The 21,116-nt window shown below is 35.8% G+C and overlaps 2 protein-coding genes, 1 long non-coding RNA gene and 2 other non-coding genes across 6 annotated transcripts; 1 reads left to right on the top strand and 4 right to left on the bottom strand.

Moving 5' to 3' along the window:
• The first annotated feature begins 789 nt into the window (after positions 1–789).
• On the top strand, positions 790–10,808 carry LOC109056723 (divergent protein kinase domain 1B-like). Its single transcript, XM_042778651.1, has 5 exons — positions 790–1,334; positions 4,223–4,357; positions 5,758–5,865; positions 6,826–6,999; positions 8,447–10,808. The coding sequence occupies exons 1-5, from the start codon at positions 1,269–1,271 to the stop codon at positions 9,257–9,259; spliced, it is 1,296 nt and encodes a 431-aa protein (XP_042634585.1). The 5' UTR covers positions 790–1,268; the 3' UTR covers positions 9,260–10,808.
• A 3,093-nt stretch (positions 10,809–13,901) lies between these two features.
• Positions 13,902–16,878, bottom strand: LOC109056725. Its single transcript, XR_002012170.2, has 4 exons — positions 16,818–16,878; positions 16,099–16,157; positions 15,026–15,171; positions 13,902–14,297 (listed from the first exon to the last, which is right to left on the bottom strand). It is a non-coding gene; the product is annotated as an uncharacterized LOC109056725 (long non-coding RNA).
• On the bottom strand, positions 14,857–14,995 carry LOC122134819. The gene has a single exon (XR_006153115.1). It is a non-coding gene; the product is annotated as a small nucleolar RNA SNORA17 (small nucleolar RNA).
• On the bottom strand, positions 15,277–15,406 carry LOC122134820. The gene has a single exon (XR_006153116.1). It is a non-coding gene; the product is annotated as a small nucleolar RNA SNORA17 (small nucleolar RNA).
• A 521-nt stretch (positions 16,879–17,399) lies between the features above and the next one.
• On the bottom strand, positions 17,400–20,599 carry LOC109056741 (28S ribosomal protein S2, mitochondrial). Of its 2 annotated transcripts, none has more exons than XM_042778649.1 (4): positions 20,451–20,599; positions 20,141–20,230; positions 19,422–19,551; positions 17,400–18,264 (listed from the first exon to the last, which is right to left on the bottom strand). In XM_042778649.1, the coding sequence occupies exons 1-4, from the start codon at positions 20,473–20,475 to the stop codon at positions 17,730–17,732; spliced, it is 780 nt and encodes a 259-aa protein (XP_042634583.1). In that variant the 5' UTR covers positions 20,476–20,599; the 3' UTR covers positions 17,400–17,729. The 2 variants fall into 2 exon arrangements, with proteins under 2 accessions (XP_042634583.1, XP_042634584.1); XM_042778650.1 differs by having other exon boundaries at positions 20,141–20,226; positions 20,451–20,514.
• Between the last annotated feature and the right edge of the window lie 517 nt (positions 20,600–21,116).

Below are 21,116 nucleotides of genomic sequence, written 5' to 3'. Positions count from 1 at the left end.
AGGGATTTTATAATACAAAGGATTCTATAATATTGTGGAATCAAAAAGTATTGGTTATGAGTATTTGTTTTTATTTAGTCTTATTTTGTCCTAATTATATATTATTGTCTGTGGTCAAATTGTAAGGGTTATTTTTACCTTTAAATAAATAAATAATTGAAATTAAAGGTATTTTATCTCATTCTATTCTATTCTTTTCTATTCATGCACACTGTAACCTGATAATCAAATAAATAGTTACTGTTTTTTTTAAATAATTATTAATGACAAATTTGTGACACTTCAGTCGCTTTTAGATTACTAATTACCCAATGTGCAGAAAATACTGTTGAATTTATAGATTTTTTTTCTTATTTTCTATTCCATTCCATTTAAAGTAATTCTCTATTTTTCTGTTTTATTATAAAATATTGTTGATGATTCATATTAAATGGATTTTATTCTATTATTTTCCCCCCTGTTTAGCCCCATGGGGTTTTGGTCGTAATCATATTCCAATTAATTTAAAATTAAAGGTTATTATCTATTTTTACTTTATTATATTTAATCACATTTAAAGTTATTTTGTCTTAATTATATCCTAATGTCTGTGGTCAAATTTAATGGGTATTCTTGTTCTTTTAATAAAAAAAAACGAAATTAAAGGATTTGAAATTAAATAAATTTGATCTCATCTTTATTATATTTTATTTAATGATATTTGAATATATTTTCCCTTATTTCTATTCTGCTGTAATCAATGACATTTAAAGGGACAGTATTTCTGTCGGTAGCGTAAATTAGTGTCTCTTCCCCTTTAAGGCGCTTTGTAGAGTCGTAGAGAGGCCGAATCTCCAGCTGATCGTCAGTGATTCTCATCCCAGCACCACCTCATCCACCCGATTCGCGCTGATCTTTGGGACAATGAGTCCCTTAGAATCAAACATCGGTCTAAATAACGCGCAGATGTCAGAACTGGTTTTTAAAGCAACTTTAGCCGTGCCGCATCTCGTCGCGCGAGGATGATGCCCGGAGCTCGCGCGTCTATGGATGCGTGTGCGCGCGCGTGTCCTTGAGTTGAGCACCACCAGCTTGGGATGTTTCTCCATCTCACGGCCGATTGCATCTTGAAACGAAAGCACATGGCGATAAAATAAGAGTAAATGTGTATTTTTGCTCTTTTATGCGCTGGCGCGTCGCCTGTAATGGAGGAGACGAGATGAGAAAGTGAAGGCGTGTTTGGAGGGCAGTGTTTATTTGTATTGTGAATCATCAGTGTTACTGTGAAGATGCCGAGGAGTTTACGCAGGCTGGTTCACCTGGTGCTCTTCTGTCCCTTGTCTAAGGGTTTACAGGTAAGTTTAATGCTTGGATGACAATGTTTGGTTATATATTTCCATCAGAAACCTTATTAAAAAATTCGAAATAAAACAAAAGTACCATGGTATCACCGTGTTTTTGAACATGGCACCATAAATGTTTCCTGGTCATGGTATTTGCATGAATATTACGTAAACACATGAACATGGAAGTAATTTAGCACCATGATAAGGGAAACTGGGGCTAGTTGTCACTTTTTACCCAGGTAAACATATTTCAGCCTAGGACATTTTCACTATTTTTGCTCAGAAAAAATGTTTACAGGTTGACATTTTGTGACAACCCTGATCTGCCATTAAATAACCTATTATAGGCTTTTCAGCAAAATGCAAACAGTAAAAAAAAAAAAAAAAATGCACAAATGAGTCAGCAAATATGTAAAAGGTACCATGTAAAAATATTAAAGTGAAAATGCATTTGCATAATTGTACTCCTGAAATAAAGTCTTTGTGACCCATTGTGACAGCTTGCCCCAGTGATCCATATTCATGGATGTCCGTCACTGTAGCTCCTGATTTATGTGTATTGCATTCTTCTGAATTTTAAAAACACAAGTTACATAAATCATAAGATAGAGGATCTGTCATTTTAATTGTTGCAGTTAATTCCAGGTTTAGCTAATCACACACACACACACACACGTCTGGTCTGAGAGCTTAATGCACACAGTATGCTGACAGTGTTTCTGTAGATCCGCACTAAGAGCCCTCTTTCATAAGTGCACTCACTGTAAGTGCACACTGTTACCGTTTGAGACCGTGTAGGTCAACTCTGTCAGATTCATTGCTGAACCCTGTGCTGAAGATGTCACAGATGACAAATGCATCTTTCGTTTCTCCCGTACAAGAGAACGAAAACAGCAGGGACTTGACCTGAAGTTAAACAAAATCTCAGTTCCTCAGGTTAAACAGACAATAGACCACTATAAAAGGGATAGTTCACAAGAAAATGAAAATTGTCATTACCCTCATTTTGTTGCAAACATGTATGACTTTCTTTCATCTGTGAAACACAGAAGGAATAATTAAAGAGTATTTTCCCTATACAATGCTGAGGCTTTCAATCTTCAAGAATGATGCAAAATCATTATAAAAATATCATAAAAGTGGTCCATCTCACTTGTACTCTGTATTGCAACTCTTCAGAAGCCATGCAATTTTTTTTTTTTATTCGAAGAACAGACTGATAATGAGTTATTGAGTTTATTGAATTTGAGAACCCGATTCAGTTCAATTTGTGAGCAAACCATTCAGGCTGGAATTAATAGATTCACTGACAAGACTGGAGTATAAAGAAGAACTATTTCATGCATACAACATCGCTACTTTCATGAGCTTTAATGCATGTGCCAAGAAGAGCTAAAATGAGATGTTTCAAAACTATCAGTAAATAATTAATTACATTTTGGCCATATTAATTTTTTGCATGTTTTTTAAAGCTCGAATGCCTCATTTGTTGTATTTGTAGGAGTAGTTCATCCAAAAATGAAGATTGCTTAAAATACTCAACCTCGGGCCATCCAAGATGTCTATGAGTCTGTCTCTTCATTAGAACAGATTTGGAGAAATTTAGCATTACATCATTCGCTCACCAATGGATCCTCTGCAGTGAATGGTTGCCGTCAGAATGAGAGTACAAACAGCTGATAAAAACATCACAATAATCCACACCTCTGTAGTCCATCAATTAACACCTTGTGATGCAAAAAGCTGCATGTTCTGATGAACAAACAAACTTTTTTTTTCTTAAGGATTTTTATTTTTGGGTGCACAATTCCTTTAAAAGTTTCAGTGCATATTTATACGACATGAATGTATTGTAAAGTGCACTGCAGTTGATTTTTGATTGCATGTTCAAGCCTTGTTTTCAGCGAGCGCACACACACTGAGTGAATTCAGGTATCTAATAACAGTTGTCTGTATCAACAGGCAGTAATCAGATATGTGTTTTCACAGAGTCACACAACACAAACACACACTCACATTCCCGCTCCAGCACAGAGAACAGTTGCTGCCTTTGGCATTCAGTGCCCTTTACACCTGAAAACTGTCCAAGAGACTACATTTAATCTTGTTAGGGCACATGTTAATGACCACTAATATCTCTTTCTGTCACTTTCTCCCTCTCAGTCTGTCAAAGTAGCATAAGCTATGTTCACATCACAAGCCAAAGTTCCCATTTCCAATTTTATGCTCAAATAAAAACATTTTGTGAGGTTTTTCAAATAATCTTTTAAATGTGGTACATATTGCATATGCATAAAACACTCCACCCTGGCATATTCATCACATTGTCATCATCACATTTCATAATGTAATTCAATATTATTTTTTCATACTATATGAAATTAGAGCCACATCAGACTTCCCATTTACATTTCTGCTTGTCACTCTTCAAAGCAAACATTTTAGCCATAATGTACACCAATACATGTAAAATTTTCATTTTAAATGCATATTTTAAAATCATCTTTTTAATTTGATATGTGAATTAATATTAAATTTAGCTTTTATTTTTGAGTGTGTGTGTGTCTGTGTATAAATTTATACACACATTCATAATGAAATTTTATTTGATATAATAATTTTTTCTAATTGTCAAAAATATTCTGTGTAATACTAAAAATAGTTTTTATTATTTTAAATAATTTTATAAAAAATATGTAGTCAAAATATGTCAAAGGTTGCGTAAAGAGATAAAAATTGCATGATTTTTTACACTGAAGTCACATTGCAAAATTCTGCTATGTATCCTATTTATTTCCATGTATGAAAGTGTATAAAAATTGAATAAAATGAGAGTTTATCTATGTCATGTGAAATATTGTTGTGTGTATATTTAAGTTTATTATGTGTTTTTTCAGTCCCGTTTACCTGCGGTTAAGGTCAAGTACCTGTTGGTGGCGTGGTTTGGGATTCTGGTGGCCAGCTGGGTGATCTATATGCAGTATTCCTCTTATTCAGAGCTCTGCAGAGGACACGTCTGTACCATGCTCATCGTAAGTCACTGCATCCTCCATAATGCATGAGTTTAGGTGCACATCTGTTCCCATGAGCACCATTCCTCCCCCCTCAGGAAAAACCAACATGGAATAGAGAGGATTTGCCACTTTATTGCATTGCAGTTTAAGACGGAGAGTGACTTTCTGATGATTGACATACACTTCAGTGTGTTCGCATACGGTCCACACACACAGATGGTGTAATAAAGTCATAGCCCACATATGAGAGAGGAACTGGAAAATTAAAAGGAGGAAGCAATAGAGCTGACATATCATAATTATACCATTATGGATGCCAATTTTAAATATTCACATTTTTTTGTAACAGTAGGCTAATTATGCAGTGTGACTGTGTTTAATTGCACATTCTGTCTTCAGGATGCAAACACAAACCCCTCAGGAAAGTAGAACTTCCTCTTACTGTGATGATTAATATTCACAGTCATGTATTTTTTTTCTTAAAAAGATCATCTGCTCACTCTTATGTTGTACCATCCTGTATTTTTCTATCATGTGGCGTTTTTTTAGTGGAACAATCAGACTGTGCTTTTCAATATAGCAAAAATGTATTGTGGTCAAGCTTCAGAATGATGAAAAAGTACCATGTTTATTTTTTAATGCACTATCCCTTTAAAAACTAAAGTGGCTTTCAGTGCCTTAACTGTCACTCACATTTTTAAACACATCGACATGAAAGTGAAATTTCACTATCATTTATTGAATTTTTTTGTTGAATGTTTTTGGTATTTTGATTTTAATGTAATGTTTTGTTTTATTTTGGTTTTGTAAGGATGAATTTTGAGATTTTAAATTAAGTTTTCAATTGATATATAATTTCTGATGATTTCTAAATCGTGACAGAGAAAAAGGCAACGAAGAAGACTTTTTGACAAAAGTCAGAACTCCTGTTATGATGTAGGTTTTTGAGGTGCACTCTTATCATAAATTAATCTATTACTTTTCCTATATTTTTTTGAACAAAAAACAGTGGTAAAATATTTATTCAGGATTCTGTGTGTGTGTGTGTCAATGTTGTAATTTAGTCACTTAGTGAGGCCCAGGGGAAGAAAAGCCCTTTTCAGCTTGTGTTTTGCAACATGTGCCCTAACAACCGCTTTTGTAGATATCAGAAATTAAAACGAGAAGGAAAAGAGAATGCAGATGAGAAGAAGTAATATGCTGCCTTTAGAGTGATCTTTGCATTTGTGGGTCTGCCCAAGCATAAGTCCATCATGACATCATGAAGCCCTCTGTCTGGCCAGTTTGTCCTCCGTTTGTTTGCACATGACTGCTAAATCAAGTAAAGATGACAAGATGGTTGTGGTTAATGCCTGTTGCCCAAGCATAAGTCTGTGTGTGTGTGTGTGTGTGTGTGTGTGTGTGTGTGTGTGTCTTAGTGTGATCACTATCGCAGAGGTATTATCTCTGGATCGGTTTGCAAGTCTCTCTGCGAGGAGAAAACTCTGTCTCTTCAGCGATGTCTTTCAGTGACACCAACGCACCAGGTAAACTCTCAAAAACACACAGATAAATGATTTACACAAAAAATGTCCAGGTCATATTTAAATGAAAAAATAAGAAACTATATTTTGTATTGCATTAATTTTTCATAACAGTTTTATTGCCAGAAGTACTGCGTTTAAACATTTTACTTTATATTTACTTTTTGAAAAATATATAATGTATTCAATTTATATATTGCAATAATGCAATATATTAATTTATTTTGCTATGTTATTTTTTTAAATGAATTATTAGTATTATTAAACATTGAACTACATTATATTTGTATAGCCTAATGTACTACCATGATGTATAAATGTATTTTTTTGTTTACATTACAGTAACTATAATATGTGTATATATTTCTATACCCACTGTGTGTGTGTGTGTATATATATATATATATATATATATATATATATATATATATATATATATATATATATATATATGTGTGTGTGTGTGTGTGTGTGTGTGTGTGTGACAGTGGACTACAAAACCAGTCTTAAGTGTCAATTTTTCGAAATTGAGATTTATACATCACCTGAAAGCTGAATAAATAGGCTTTACATTGATGTATAGTTTTTTCGGATCAGACAACATTTGGCCGAGATACAACTATTAAAATAAATAGTTGTAAAAATCAAAATACTGAAAAAAATCAACTTTAAATTTGTCCAAATTAAGTTCTTAGCAATGCATATTATAAAATGAAAAATTAAGTTTTGATATATTTACGGTAGGAAATTTAAAAAATATCTTCATGGAACATGATTTTTGGCATAAAAGAAAAATCGATAATTTTGACCCATACTATGTTTTTTGGCTATTGCTACAAATATACCCAATTGACTTAAGACTGGTTTTGTGGTCCAGGGTCACATATATTTACACACCATTTTTGGTCTCAATTGCATCTGGCCCACAAAATATGTATTTATGTATAATATACTATATTGCAGGTATACAGTGCTGTGTGGAAGGAGAAAGCTGTATTGGTAAAGTGTGGGATTGAAGAGAGCATGAGAGGAGAAAACGGTCCTGACTCTCTATGGCATGACAACAACCTCTACGATAAACCCACCCGTGGAACATCCATGGATGAATTCAGAGCGATGCTGCATTCCTTTCTCAAGGTCTTATCTAATTTTTTTTTATTATTATTTTTCTTAATTTTTCACAGTATACACAAATATAACAAAAAATCAGACCTACAGTTTACACAGAAACCAGTTTTATACTCCATGATTTCTAGAACATTTGTTTTTAAATTCTAGAACTTGATGTTTTGAATTGTTGTGGTACAGATGTTATGACAATGGCTGGCTGATAAAGCCAAAAATGTTGTATCTCATCATTTCTTAATCTTTTCATGACAATGAATAGATATCCCAATATTTATGCATTTAATTTGAACCATTATTTTAACCTAAAAGCCATTGATTTCAAGTAAATTCAGAATGTTAAATGCAAGTAAGAATCTGATTCAAAATCAGTACTTCCACACAGTTTTTCCACTTAACAGTCATTAGCTTATGATATTTTAACTTTTTGATAGATTATAAAAGCATTTTAATATATGACAAATGTGGTGACCCAAAAGAATCAAATCCCCAATCAAATGATCTGGAATATATCATGAATATTTCAATATATCACCCAGCACTTGTTGTGAATGATATTGGAGAGGTTTATGTCCTGCTTAGCAAAGCAGAAAACTGATCTAAGACCGTCTAACCCTCTCTGAGCTTTCGGCTGTTCCTCAAGGTCCCCTGTAGGAGGGTGAAAATGGAGAGAGAGCAGGGGAGGGAGTGGGGTAACAGGGTAGAGAAGCCAAAAATAACTGAAGGAACTTGAAAAGGTCACAGCCAGAACAATACACTCACTCTCAGTGTCACAGGGGAGAACAACACTAACATACACTTAAACACAACCCACACAAAATGCAGTAAATGGCCGTGCATGCTTCAGTATACATGCATAATGCTGATAAAGACTTGCTTTAAAGATTTCATGAAATAAAAATGAGTTTTCTGGTTGGTAGTCCATGTAGGTTAGCGTTGATGCTAATCTGTATGCTAGTGTATATGCTTGCTGCTACTAAAATTGCCAAATTATTTTTACTCTTCATCTCCCAGGAAAACAATCCAAAAATATTGACAATGATCTCATACAGATATGTTTATATAGATTTTTCTCCAATAAAATGCTCTCTAGAATGAAAATGTCCCCTTCTAAATTATAAATACTACCAACCTCGACTAGAAATGGAAAGTAGTAAATCAGAGTTCATGGCTGTGACATAAGATAAAGGTTATTGTTGGCATTTTTTTACATTTTTAAAGGAACAATCCTTTCAATGTCCTACCCCCAGTGAAGTGTGAAAAATTGAGAAAAACATTTAATTGGGCATTTTAAATTGCTATTCACATTTTATTTTAGTTTTTGGCCATTAATTTATTATTATCTCTGTATAAACAATTAAAAACATGTTAATTCAGTTACCAATAAATAATATTCAGTCTACAAAATAAAACATTGTAGGTTCTAAAATGTCTTTCTCCCTCTTCCATTCATTTATAGGACAGTGTTGGTGAGCAGTCATCTCTTGGCACACTTGTAAATCGTGTAATTTCTCTGGCGGATGTCAGTGGCGATGGCAAAGTTTCGTTAGCGGAAGCGAAATCCGTGTGGGCTTTGCTTCAGATCAATGAATTTGTTTTAATGGTGGCACTGCAAGATAAAGAACACGCTCCCCACTTGCTGGGATTCTGCGGAGACCTTTACGTGACTGAACCCGTAGCACACAGCGCCCTCTTCAGGTTGGAGGTGCCCGGTTGGCTGCAGCCAGTGTTTCCTGCGGTGCTGAGCGTCACTCTTAACCAGTGGCTCGCTCCTGCGTGGCCCCGTAGGGCTCGGATCACCATCGGCCTGCTAGAGTTCGTCGAAGAAGTATTCCATGGTGTATATGGAAGCTTCTACATATGTGATGCAAGCCCAAGACGGGTCGGCTACAATGAGAAATACGACTTTAAAATGGCAGACCTTCAAAGCGTAGCATCGGAGGCAACTGTCAAGGGGTTCCTACGAGGGAGGACTTGCGAGGCAAATGCTGATTGTACTTATGGGCGGGATTGTACCGCAACGTGTGACCGATTGGCAAGGCAGTGCAACTCGGAGGTGGTGCAGCCCAACTTGGCCAAGGTGTGCGCACTCCTGCAAGACTTCCTGCTTTTCGGAGCACCATCGGACCTGAGGGAGGACCTGGAGAAACAGTTACGCACCTGTGTGACTCTCAGTGGACTGGCCTCGCAGATGGAAGTGCATCATTCCCTTGTTTTGAACAACCTCAAAACGTTACTGTGGAAGAAGATCTCAAATACCAAGTATTCTTGAGACCAACATGATTATCAAGAGAAAGGCAATGAAGAGCAAGAGAATTGGAGACTTCCAAAGAACAAAAGTGGGATCAGTACAGTAGGTTCTGGGGCGCTAACAGAATAGCTGAACTCTGACAGCCACTACGGACTTCAAATTCGTTGAACATCAATTTCGAACATGGGAAGTTGGTGAATGGAAGTTCTGAAAGGAAATACACTACATCCCCACCCTCTGTTTTACTTCAACAACTCAACTGAAGAACCTTTAACCTTATAGAAACACCTATAGAAGAGTTTTTTTTTCTTTGCCCGAAAGGTTCATGGTGAAGACTGTTCAATAGGAACAAAGATAAGTGAAAACATTTTTCTGACCATGCAACTCCTTCCCAAATTAGTTCTTTTTGGTGAACTTTTGGTTAAGGATCTGGGCTGCAAGCACAAGGATAGTAGGGCTAGTTCCTAGTAGAAGAAACCCAAGGGAAGAGTTTCCAAGAGGACGGTCTTGCTCTACATCCCCATTTTCTTTTTCCTTTACTTTTTAGTGACTCAACTGAACACCCTTTAATGCTAATAGAAGAACCTTCGGAACAATCTCTTTCGTTTTGCCAAAATATCCAAGGTTAAGACTTAATTGGAGAAAACCAACTGTAGGGCGTTTCTTTGACCATGTATCCTCTTCCCAAATGATATCTTGAGTTATGCTTGGTGTACTTGTGGGTAAGGATCTGGGTTGCAAGCACAAGGATAATAGGGTTAGTTCCAAGAAGTAACCCATGGAAAGGAGAGTTTCAGACAGGACAGTCTTGCTCTACATCCACACCCTCTATTTTTCTTGAATGAATCCCCTGAAGACCCTTTAACCCTATAAAAACACCTTCAGAAGATTTTCTTTCCTTTGGCTGAAAAGTCCTAGGTGAAGTAAAGAACAAAGACAACTAGAGGACATTTATTTGACCGTGCGACCGCTTCACAAATGGGTCCTTCTTGGTGAACTTTTGGTCAAGGATCTGGGCTGCAAGCACAAGGAAAGTAGGGTCAATTCCAAGATGTCACCAAAGGAAAGAGTTTCTAAGAGGATGGTCTGGCTCTACAACCACGACACCCTTAAGCAAGACATGCAGCGTTTGGTTATAACAGCAGGATTGTTCCTGGAACACTACTCTTGAAGGATAAACTACAGCCACACCTATTTTGGCTTTCAGTACAGAAGAAATGGATCTTTAGCAATGTTTGAAAGCACCCTAACTTTGAAGTCAGGAAGTGTTGGGACTGTACACCAAAACATGTAACACAACCAAGACGTCAACACTGAATTCATCAAATAGGAAGAAGTGAAGGCTATATATTATGTCTTTATAGGGTGTATGTTGTGTTAAGTGTGTGTGCTCGTTCTAGGATGATGTTTCACAGAAAGGATACTGCTTTTTCAAGCAGTCTGGAGAGTTTGTGATGGGATTTGTACTTGAACTGTGAGATTACCTATTGTGTTTCTCAGGGTTTGTGTGTTGAATGTCTGAATGTTTGGAAAAAAAAAATACTATTAAAAGGGTTTGTTCAACCGAAAATAAAAATTAGGCTGTGATTTACTCACCCTTGAGGCATCCTAGGTGTATATGTCTTTGTTCTTTCAGATGAAACCAGTCTGAGTTATATTAAAAATGGTCCTGCCTATTCCAAGCTCTATCATTGCAGTCAGCGGGTGTTGCAGTTGAACAGTCCACAAGTCGTCAAATAAAGCGAGCGCATCAATAATAAAACGTGCCTCACATGGCTCCGAGGGGTGAATAAAGGCCTTCTGTAGCAAATCCATGCGTTTTTGTAAGAAAAATATCTATATTTCAAACATAATAAACACTTTTCCCTCACTTTCGTTTTTTTGTCATAGGCGGAGGTCATTCCAGCGGATGACGTAGGACGTCGACTTTGCAGGATTAGTGACGAATGTGGAGACAAAACAAAACAAAACAGCGTTCATTAGTAGCACAAAAAGAGGATTTGTTAAAAAAAAAAAATAATTCGGAGGATTTTGATATAGGCCAAGAGGAGACTGGTTTTCTTTTGCTAAATTAGGGAAACTTTGTTTCCTTTGCTCCTGCATTTCTCAGAGGTGCGCACACGATGCATACATCCTACGTCATCTGCCTGAACGTCAGTCAAGTGAGAAAAAAGTGTTTATTATGTTTGAAATATGGATATTTATCTTACAAAAATGCATGGATTCACTACAGGAGGCCTTTATTCACCCCCCGGAGCTGTGTGAGGAACGTTTTATTACCGATGCGTGCACTTTATTTGACGTTTTTTTTGCTGTTGAGTGCAATTTATTGTTTACCCCCATTGAAAGGCTTGGAGGAGCTAGGAAAATTAATATAATTCTGATTGGATTCTTCTGAAAGAAGAAAGTCACATACACCTAGGATGCTTTGAAGGTGAGTAAAACATAGGCTAATTTTTATTTTTGGGTGAACTAACCCAGGGGTTTTCAACCTGGGGGGCGCGAGCATCAGTTAATTTAGAAATGTTCCCATGAGTATTTATGAATATGAGTTAGCATATCTTTAGCCATCCGCTGGGGGAAATCTGACTCCCACTGCTAGTCAACAGTTAGAGCAGAGTTAGTCTCGTGTAGCCAGACCTTCAGACTGACGGCTGAAGGTCTGGTATTTATGGCAGCTTTCATTGGCCAAAAGCCCGCCCATGAGGCCGTTCGACCGACATGTCAAACAACCAATCACAGTTTGTTTCATTTCATCGTCACGTTTTGGGGTGTGGAAATGTTGCCACAATAACAGACTGGTGTGTAAAACTCTCGGACGTATTTGGAAGATTCTATGCTGCGAACTTTAAATATTTCACATACTTTTGAAAATCCTGCGTTTAGTTGATCCTGATAAGCGCTCGTCATCACAGTTGTAAACACTACGGCTTTCTTCTTTCGTGAGGAGGTTTGGCGCCACGGCATCTTTGTTTCCGGACAGAACGTTAAAGAACGCGACACACACATCTCCCGGAAATCCTGTAGAATTCAACCAATCCGATGACGACTTCGACACTCGTGAAGTGTTTCCACTTTTGTGTCCCATATGCATCAGACATTTAGCCAACGGTCCGTGGGCATGACGTCTGAGGCTGAGACTAGAGCAGAGTTGGCTCAAGTATCAGTCACGCTTATTGACAGTGTAAGATGATTTACGGTTAGCCATGTCAGAAATCCAACCACGCATTGGCATGTTATCTCAGAAACACGCTCAGCCATCACATTGAGTCAAGTTAACTGGTTATATATTTATGTTTCAGTATAATTACGCATGCTATACCAGGGGCGCTTCTAAACACTTTTTAGGTGGGTTTCAGCCCCCCATCTGTCACCTGCCCCCCAAAACTATCTTAACGATCAGGCCAGTGCTGCTTCCTCAAGAAAGTTTTTCATTCTCATGTGTTTTAAGTCTTGTCAGTTTAAACACTAAAGTAATTTTAAGCCATTTAAGCCCAAGACATCTCAATGCGGTATTCGAGCGCTGTGATAGAGCGTTTCTATGCGCACCGTGCACACACCTGAAGTGCACAGATAGCCTTCTCAGACAGCAGGTGAATACCAATGGCTGTCTTGACAAGTATCCTTCTAAGCACAGTCGGTTGTTTTAAGTAAACGTAAACAGTTAAAAAAAAAATTAGTGAAATTAGACAACCTAAAAGGTTGAAAATCCCTGAACTAACCCTTTAACATTAATCCTAGATTCAATGGAATTATGGTGTCACGGTAAACAAATAACACAGTTTAAGGAATCAGTCCTAGTGTATGTGCAGGCTTATAAAACATGTCTGCATATAAACCTGAAAGTGTATGTGCAATACTGTAAACATCTCCTTGACTCTTAGTAGGTAGTTTTATAAACAGCTCTTACACTATAGTGTAACAAATCAAATCTCAAATCACATTTCATTACTGCTAAACAACATGCACATCCCTCAAATAACCAACAAGAAGAACCAACTGCACATTTAAAAACTTGTTTCCTCTTTTCACTTTCAAGATCATTCTTCTCCCCAACTTGGGAACGATCCTGAAATTTTGTTCTTGCACAGATTCAGGTACATTTAGGTGATTTTGAGTTGATTTCACAGACATAAATCACAAAGGATGATGAGTTTCTGTCTTTTAGTGTGCAGTAGGCTTTAGTACAATTTCATTGTTATGAAATGTTTTTATGTACTAGTCATGTTTATTTTTTTCTTTAGTGCCTCTGTAAGGAGAGCAGCACAATTAGCAAGGGGCCTTGTTAAGGCTCCTAAATACTAATTTATTTTACCTTCATTTTTTCAGCTGTTATTCATTGATAAGTAAATGTTTGAAACTTAAAATATGTGTGTCTGTTTTTTTTGTATTTTTTTTCGGTGCAGCACAGGCACACAAAGTACAGCATTTGTTCTGAAGACACAAGAGCACATATCCTTTTACTCAACCTTTAGAAAGAAACAAGGAATCAGCATATATTAGTCCAGAGAGGCCTCCCAAAACTGCCTCACCTTCAAAAGGATGTGTTAATAACAGGACAAAAACATGTAAATTCACAAGCTGGTCAAACCTAAAACAAGTTATTTATTTAATAATTTTTTAATGGTAGTAAGTAATAAATTAAGTATAATTACATGTGTCAGTTTGTTAGTTTCATGAAATATGCTATAATTAAACACTGCATTATAGCATAGCTTACCTTATAGATAATAAAAACAACAACAACAACAAAAAATAGATCAAAACTGTTATTTAAAAGAGGGTTTATTTTGTGATAATGACTATTTGACTTGTCCTTCAAAATAAATACATAAATGGATTATTGAATTGAGTGAAACAATTGTTCAGTAGCTTGTTACAAAATAAAGAATAAAGTGTCATGCACTAATGTGGGTGATGATCAGATGATCTTGTTCAGCTGGTCTACTCCATCATGGCCCAAAAAGCAAGTGGAGATCAACAACCGCAGACAGGTATGTAACACACAAAGTGTAAATGTTGCAGTCAGCTGACTTGTTCCATATGGTTTGTCATATTTCTGAAATTAAAGCAAAATAAATTACTAAGCAAACTAAGTAATAACTAAGTAAAACTTATGCAATTTGGTGCTCTTGCTGATATTTATATGGACAAAAAGTAAATGAAATTCTGATTGGTTGCAATGTAAATCAATTAGATCTTAAAATAACAGTATAACAGACTACTTGCATTAAATGCATAGATATCTCAGTGTTCATATCTCCCAATAATGTCTTAGTAAGATATTTATGCTTAGTTTTATGATTAAAACATATAATGTGATGCAATACAATGATAATTAAGAGATGAACAAATAAGCATTCCTAAAAGGCCTGATGATCATTTTTGATACATTTAAACATGATTTTATTAAAAACTGATGTATGGATAATCAAGCGAACCTAAGCTGCTTCAGTCCAGCAAGTGTTCATCTTAAAATATTACTTTGGATATAAATAGTGCAAATACCAGCTTTTGTGTAAAGTTGTATGGAAATGGCAAAGTCTGGGTCTGTTTGTCGGGTCTTTAAGATCATGCTCAGGTCCCACATCCCTGCTTGAAACAGGGTCTCATGCTGGTTTGTAGGGGCTGTCATTCATTCTTTGCACTGTGAAATTTATGGGTACAAAGTGTAGTTTCTAGCGCCCTGCTGCTCTTTGCTTCCTCATGACACAGACACAGCACATTCAGCTGCGCTGCAACGCCTCGAGGAGCCACAAAACGTGTGTGTATGTGAGAGTTACTTACTACTCCAGCTTGTTGCAGAGTCGACCTCTGACCTCTGTACAGAGTTGTACTGTTTTAAGACTCTAGGTCACAACCCATGTGAAGTGCAGCTCCATTTCATCTGTTTCTTGTGCTGTCTTGAGTTCACGAGTCACACATGTTAGAATCTACAATACTCAAAAACAAAGAAACATTAATGGGGAATAATGGGGTATTCGTAAAGGGTTTCATAGACAGATATGGGCACTAACACACACAGAGGTCTGGGTTGGGTTATCCGGCCTCGTTCCAAGCCCCCGGTCCACCATACAGGACAGCAGGGTCGATCGCAAGCCAGTTTCTTTCTGCCCACTTTTAGCACAACAGTGGCATCACTGCCAGAGTTACGTCTCATGGGGCAAAACCCAGAGAACACACAACTACACACAAACACTGCACACATGATGATGGGTAGCTGAAGCCAAAAACATATTTTTCTGATTTGTATATAATTATTATGCAGTTTTATGATATTAATTGAGAGATTATGTAGAATACTTATAGTAATAAAAAATGTTCAATATAAGTTTGGGGTCAGTAAGATTTCTTATGTTTTTTTATTGATACATGTAATATCATGATTACTACAATTAAAAAATAAATAAATCTGTGAATATAGTTTAAAATGTAATTTATTCCTGTGATGCAAAGCTGAATTTTCAGCATCATTACTCCAGTCTTCAGTGTCACATGATCTTTTAGAAATCATTCACTTTTTTCTTTTTTAAATTTAATGCACCCTTGCAGAATAAAAGTATTGATTTTTTTTTAATGTACTGACTCAAACATTTCAATCTAAAAAAGTTACAAATTGTGCACAATTTAAAAACTATAAAAATTATCAACTGTGTGTTTTAAATGTTTTTCTGTAGAACATATTTATATGAGTTTTTTTTTTTAACTTCTCTTATCACCTCGAAATGTCTTTAAGATTTAATTTTGGCAGAAACACTAAATTCAACTTATCATTTAAATTATTTTAAGTTAACATAATTTGTACTTCAGCAGAGACCCACCATCTATGCTTAAATATTGCTGACAGAGTAAATCCTTACCTGATGGTGAAATATCATGGTGGTCTCCAAACAGTTAGTAGTAGTTCTTCATTCAGGATCTGTAGTGGAATTAAAACATAATTACAGATTTATTTCTTTGGGGTTTTTTCTTCTGTAAATTAGACCCCTCACTAAAGAGGGTTCAGTGTGGTTCCAGTGCTTTCCACAGTGATTGACAGCAGCGAGTGTCAGTCATGGTGCGCGCTCACGCCCCTTACTGACACGAGCACGCTATTGCAACCCGCGCTGCGTCAACTCAAAAGGCAGCGCTTGCTGTGTGCAAGAATAAAAATAACCCACAGTACTTAAACACGACAACTCCGTTGGATTTTTTTAAGATCTGAAGAGCAGATTTCAGGTTGTTTGCACTGCAGTGCAACGTTTTGGCGTTAAACTACAGGCTGACGCGGTCGCGCGCAACACGTGGGCGGTGTCGGCCAGTTTTAAGCAGAAGGTGACAGCGTTGTCTCTAAATACTGCATATGTAACAAACGACCATAATTTACTGTCATTAATGCATTGTCAATATTATTTTACACCACGCTATACGACAACCTCATTATCATTACTAAGTATCATAATACACATGATCTTATACAGTATTAATAAAGAAAGTACGCATACTGTATATGCAATTGTATACATAATAAAATCGAATGCACCAAGTTTACATTGTTAAATCAAGATATATTAATGCAATATGTAGTTGCTGTTCTCACCTTCATCGTAGAATGAATAAAGAACAAATCCAGTCAAGAGGAGTGGCTAAAGATATTTATATATTGTAGTTGAGGTAACGTGAAGGTGCAGGAAAGGAAAAGTTTGATTTAATAAGATAAGATGTAATTTTTTTTTAGAAAGGCATGTGTATGAAATTTGTTTGTTCACATTTAAGTACATAAGCACATAAAATAAACATTGTATTACGGATTTGTTTAACTTTATTGGGTTCACATAACAAGAAATCAATGAAAATATATTAAAAAGCAATACAGATTCAGTATGAAGCCACTGGAATTTATCTCACAGTTGTTTTTTTTCTCTCACAATTTTGCCTTTTTCCCTCCTCAGTTTATGTTTCACAATTGAGACTTTTTTCTCAAAATTGTGAGAAAAAATATAAAAATGTTAAGATATAAGCATAATTCTGAGAAAAAAGTCTGAATTGTGAGATAAAACGGAGTAATTACCCTTTTTATTTTTTATTAAACGTCAGGAACTAAGGAAAATTGGGAGTTGGGAGATTGGAAATTTGAGATATGGGTTGAATTTTGGGTTGCAGGATACAAACTCAGAAATGTGAGATATAACCTTAGAATTCTAACTTTTTTCTCACATTTCTGAGTTTATATCTTACAATTCTAAAAAACAACTGTGAGATATAAAGTTGCAATTATCTTTTTTAAGGTGAAAATGGGCTTCCATAGTTCTAGGATGGTTACATGTGTTTCAAGTTTTTAGGTACTGAACTTTATTCAAAATAATACATCTGTATTTTAACTGCAGTTACTTTTTGAACTCATATTTCCACTGAACTTTCTATGTGAGGACAACAGACACACACATACATACACACACACACACACACACACACACACACACACACACACACAGACTCTCATTGACCTGCTTCATACTGAGGCTGAAATACCCCTAAGAAGCTCCATCTGCCTCCTCTTGTCCTTTGCTCTATTAATGGTCATTTTAAACAGCCGGCAGTACATCTCCATGGCAACAGTAGTGTCATCGTTGCCGGGCACTGGGTATGCGATGAGGCTGGGGTTACAATTAGAGTCCACAATCCCGACCGTGGGAATATTCATTTTGGCCGCGTCTCGGATGCCGACGTGCTGCTGGAAGACGTTATTGAGCGTGGAGAAGAAAATGACGAGGTCCGGCAGCCGGACGCCGGGGCTGTACTGGATGGGGGCGTTGGTGAGCAGGCCGCCCTTCCAGTAGCGCGTGTGAGCGTATTCGCCGCACTCTCGCGCCGTCGTCTCTATCAGGTGACCGAACTGCCGCCTGCGGCTGACGAATAGGATGATGCCGCCGCGGTACGCCACGTGAGCCGTGAAGTTCAGCGCCTGCTGGAGGTGTTCTGCTGTCTGCTCCAGATCAATGATGTCAACATCCAGACGAGAACCAAACAGATATGGTTCCATCAGCCTAAAGACAGAAACACACATTAGCATTCAGAAATATGTATGTAAATAAATATGAGGTCATAAAAACTGAATTATATATACATATACATATATATACATATACATATATATATATATATATATATATATATTTATATTTTTTTTTTATATATTTTTTTTTATATAAAAAAAAATTTAGTATTTTAATGTTGATATGAAGAAGAACCATTATTAATAACTATTATATAATTATAGTTGTGCACCAAATCAGCATATTCGAATGGTTTCTGAAGATTTTAGTAACGATGCTGAAAATTCAGCTTTGCATCACTGAAATAAATTAAATTTTAAAACACATTCAAATAGAAAGCAGTTATTTCAAACTGAAATAATATTTCACAATTTTAGTGTTTTACTGTATTTTTGATCAAATAAATGCAGCCTTGATGAGCAGAAGAGACTTCAATAAAAATATTTAAAAATCATAATGTTTCCAAACTATTACTCTCTCTCTCTTTCTATTTATACCTGTATATAGATATAAAAAGTACAAAAGTTTCTCAATTATATACATATACACTCAGTTACAAATAAATTAAATACAAAAAATAATAATACAAATTATATAAAAGTATCATTATAAGATTTATTATATTATTATAATTATTGATAATAATTACATCATTTTACACTGCAAGCCACTGCTTGAAAATTTAAAGGGATAGTTCCCTAAAACTGAAAATTCTGTTATCATTTACTCACCCTCGAGTTGTTCCAAACCCATAAGACTTCGGATAATCTTTTAAACACAAATTGAGATTTTAAGGGAACCTTATAGAGATTTCCGTCCCTCCTTTGGAAGTCCAGGTAACCAAAACTTAAAAGATCCAAAAAGGTTATAAAGACATTTTAAAACTATTAAAGTGGTTTAATCAAAGTCTTGTGAAGAGATATGATTGCTTTATATAATAAACAGATTTATTTACATCCACTTGATTGATATGGATGTGTTTTAGGATGTTGATATGGTTATGTTTTCTTCATAACCTTTCTGGATTTATGTGTTTTAATAATATCTTCTTCTGTGTTTCAAAGATGAACAAAAGTCTTATGGATTTGGAAATACATGAGGGTGAGTAAATTTTGGGGTGAACTATGCCTTTAATGTCAATGACCCACCTGTGCCGGCAGCCTTTCTTGTGTCCAAGATGGACACGGGCTTCAAACAGGTCCTTTATAGTGAAGAGCTCAGACAAGTGGAAATAATCCGGTTGAGTGATTGGGAAGTTCAGGATCTTCTCTGTAGCAGCTAAACAGGCAACACAAACATAGAAACAACTATGAACTACGAATGAATAGTATACGTTACAATCTCTTCAAAAGAGTCAAGTTTTTATATAGTGCTATTTAACAACATTTTTACTGCTTTACAGAAGAACAACACATATCAAGCACATACTGTATTTGCATTAAAGTCTACATACCAAATTAAGAGTAATAAATCTATAAGCAAGCTGAATCAAACACTGATTGGTGACAGATTCTGGCACAAATAAAGATAAAGCACTCTATCAAAATTGTTATATACCAGGGTTTTTAACATTTTTTTGATGTCACAGACCCCAAATATGATTTATTTTCTAAATTAAGTTTATATGCACTATAGAGTACTGTAGTGTCTTATGTATTGATTATATTTTATATAGTTTATTATAACTTTTACCTTTTTCTCTGAACATACACATGGACCCTCCAGCACTCCCCTGTGACTCCAAGTTAAAATCCCTTTTATAGACTATAAACTGACAGAAACTTTATATCTAGGTCGCTGGGTTTCATATATTCTGTATGCATGTCTTATAATAATAACTTAATAATCACATCTCGGACAGTCTCACCGGTGTCTGGCGCTGCTGCGGAGCTGAATGTCTGTCCGTGACACGAGAGCACAGCAGAGACCAACCGAGGGCCCCGGAGAACCTGCCTTACTGAAACCAATCATATACTGAATTCATTTATTAAACGGTACATACATTTTTATCCAAAGTCTGTTGCAAAACTGCTCAGAAAGTCTTTGTAAAAGCACGACTTCACATGTAATGTTTTATGTCACTGCAAGACGTTATATTATAATGTTGTTACTTGGTACTATAATATGGTTTTACACTCAAGTAAATTAACATTAAATAAAAACACGTTTTAATTCACCTCCACTTAAGACGCCCGCTGCCATGTTTCCGTTCGAGCTCCGCCCATGAGCGTAAGGAAGAGTGCACAGGATTGTGGGTAATACAGTGCTTTGGACTGATAAAACCGTTGCATCACACAACTCACGAACTACAAGTACCACAATGGCCTAGTTATTTTTAAACGAACCAAAACTTTATTGAATGATCCGGTGACAATTTATTACAATGAACAATTTAAATAACACGAATAAAGAACGCTTATAAAATTAAATTAGTAATTGGAACAGTAAAAGAAAAAAAAAAAAAAAAAAACCCAATAAAACCAATATATAAGATTTAATTATTTTAAATATACTTCATATTATAATATTCTCTGAACACGTGAACCCCCTTTTCATTCTATTTTCCAGTGGCTTCAGTTTATCTGTAATAAAACAAAACATTATGAACATGTTCCACTAATGCCTAACAACCAGAAAGTATCTAAATATGTTTTATATGAACATCTATAACCTAAGCTGTCGTTCTATACTAAGTAAGTGTGATTAAAGTGAGCAGAATTAGTATATTTACCTGATCAAGCTGACCACAAACTGCAGCCTTCGTTTGACTGTTTTGCTGTCCTACAACACACACATAAAATCAAAAACTCAACCATGAGTTCGACTATATATAAGCTTACATG

The sequence above is a fragment of the Cyprinus carpio genome, chromosome A21 (assembly GCF_018340385.1).
Source record: "Cyprinus carpio isolate SPL01 chromosome A21, ASM1834038v1, whole genome shotgun sequence".
Taxonomy (NCBI): Eukaryota; Metazoa; Chordata; class Actinopteri; order Cypriniformes; family Cyprinidae; genus Cyprinus; species Cyprinus carpio.
This window is presented reverse-complemented; position numbering and strand designations above follow the sequence as displayed.

Coding starts and splice junctions, on each gene's coding strand:
- LOC109056741 (XM_042778649.1), bottom strand. CDS start 20,475: ATGGCAGCGGGCGTCTTAAGTGGAG. Junction 19,552..20,140: donor CGCAGCAGCGCCAGACACCG/GTGAGACTGTCC, acceptor TTGCCTGTTTAG/CTGCTACAGAGAAGATCCTG. Junction 18,265..19,421: donor AAGAAAGGCTGCCGGCACAG/GTGGGTCATTGA, acceptor TTCTGTCTTTAG/GCTGATGGAACCATATCTGT.
- LOC109056723 (XM_042778651.1), top strand. CDS start 1,269: ATGCCGAGGAGTTTACGCAGGCTGGTTCACCTGGTGCTCTTCTGTCCC. Junction 4,358..5,757: donor ACGTCTGTACCATGCTCATC/GTAAGTCACTGC, acceptor TGTGTGTCTTAG/TGTGATCACTATCGCAGAGG. Junction 5,866..6,825: donor CAGTGACACCAACGCACCAG/GTAAACTCTCAA, acceptor ACTATATTGCAG/GTATACAGTGCTGTGTGGAA.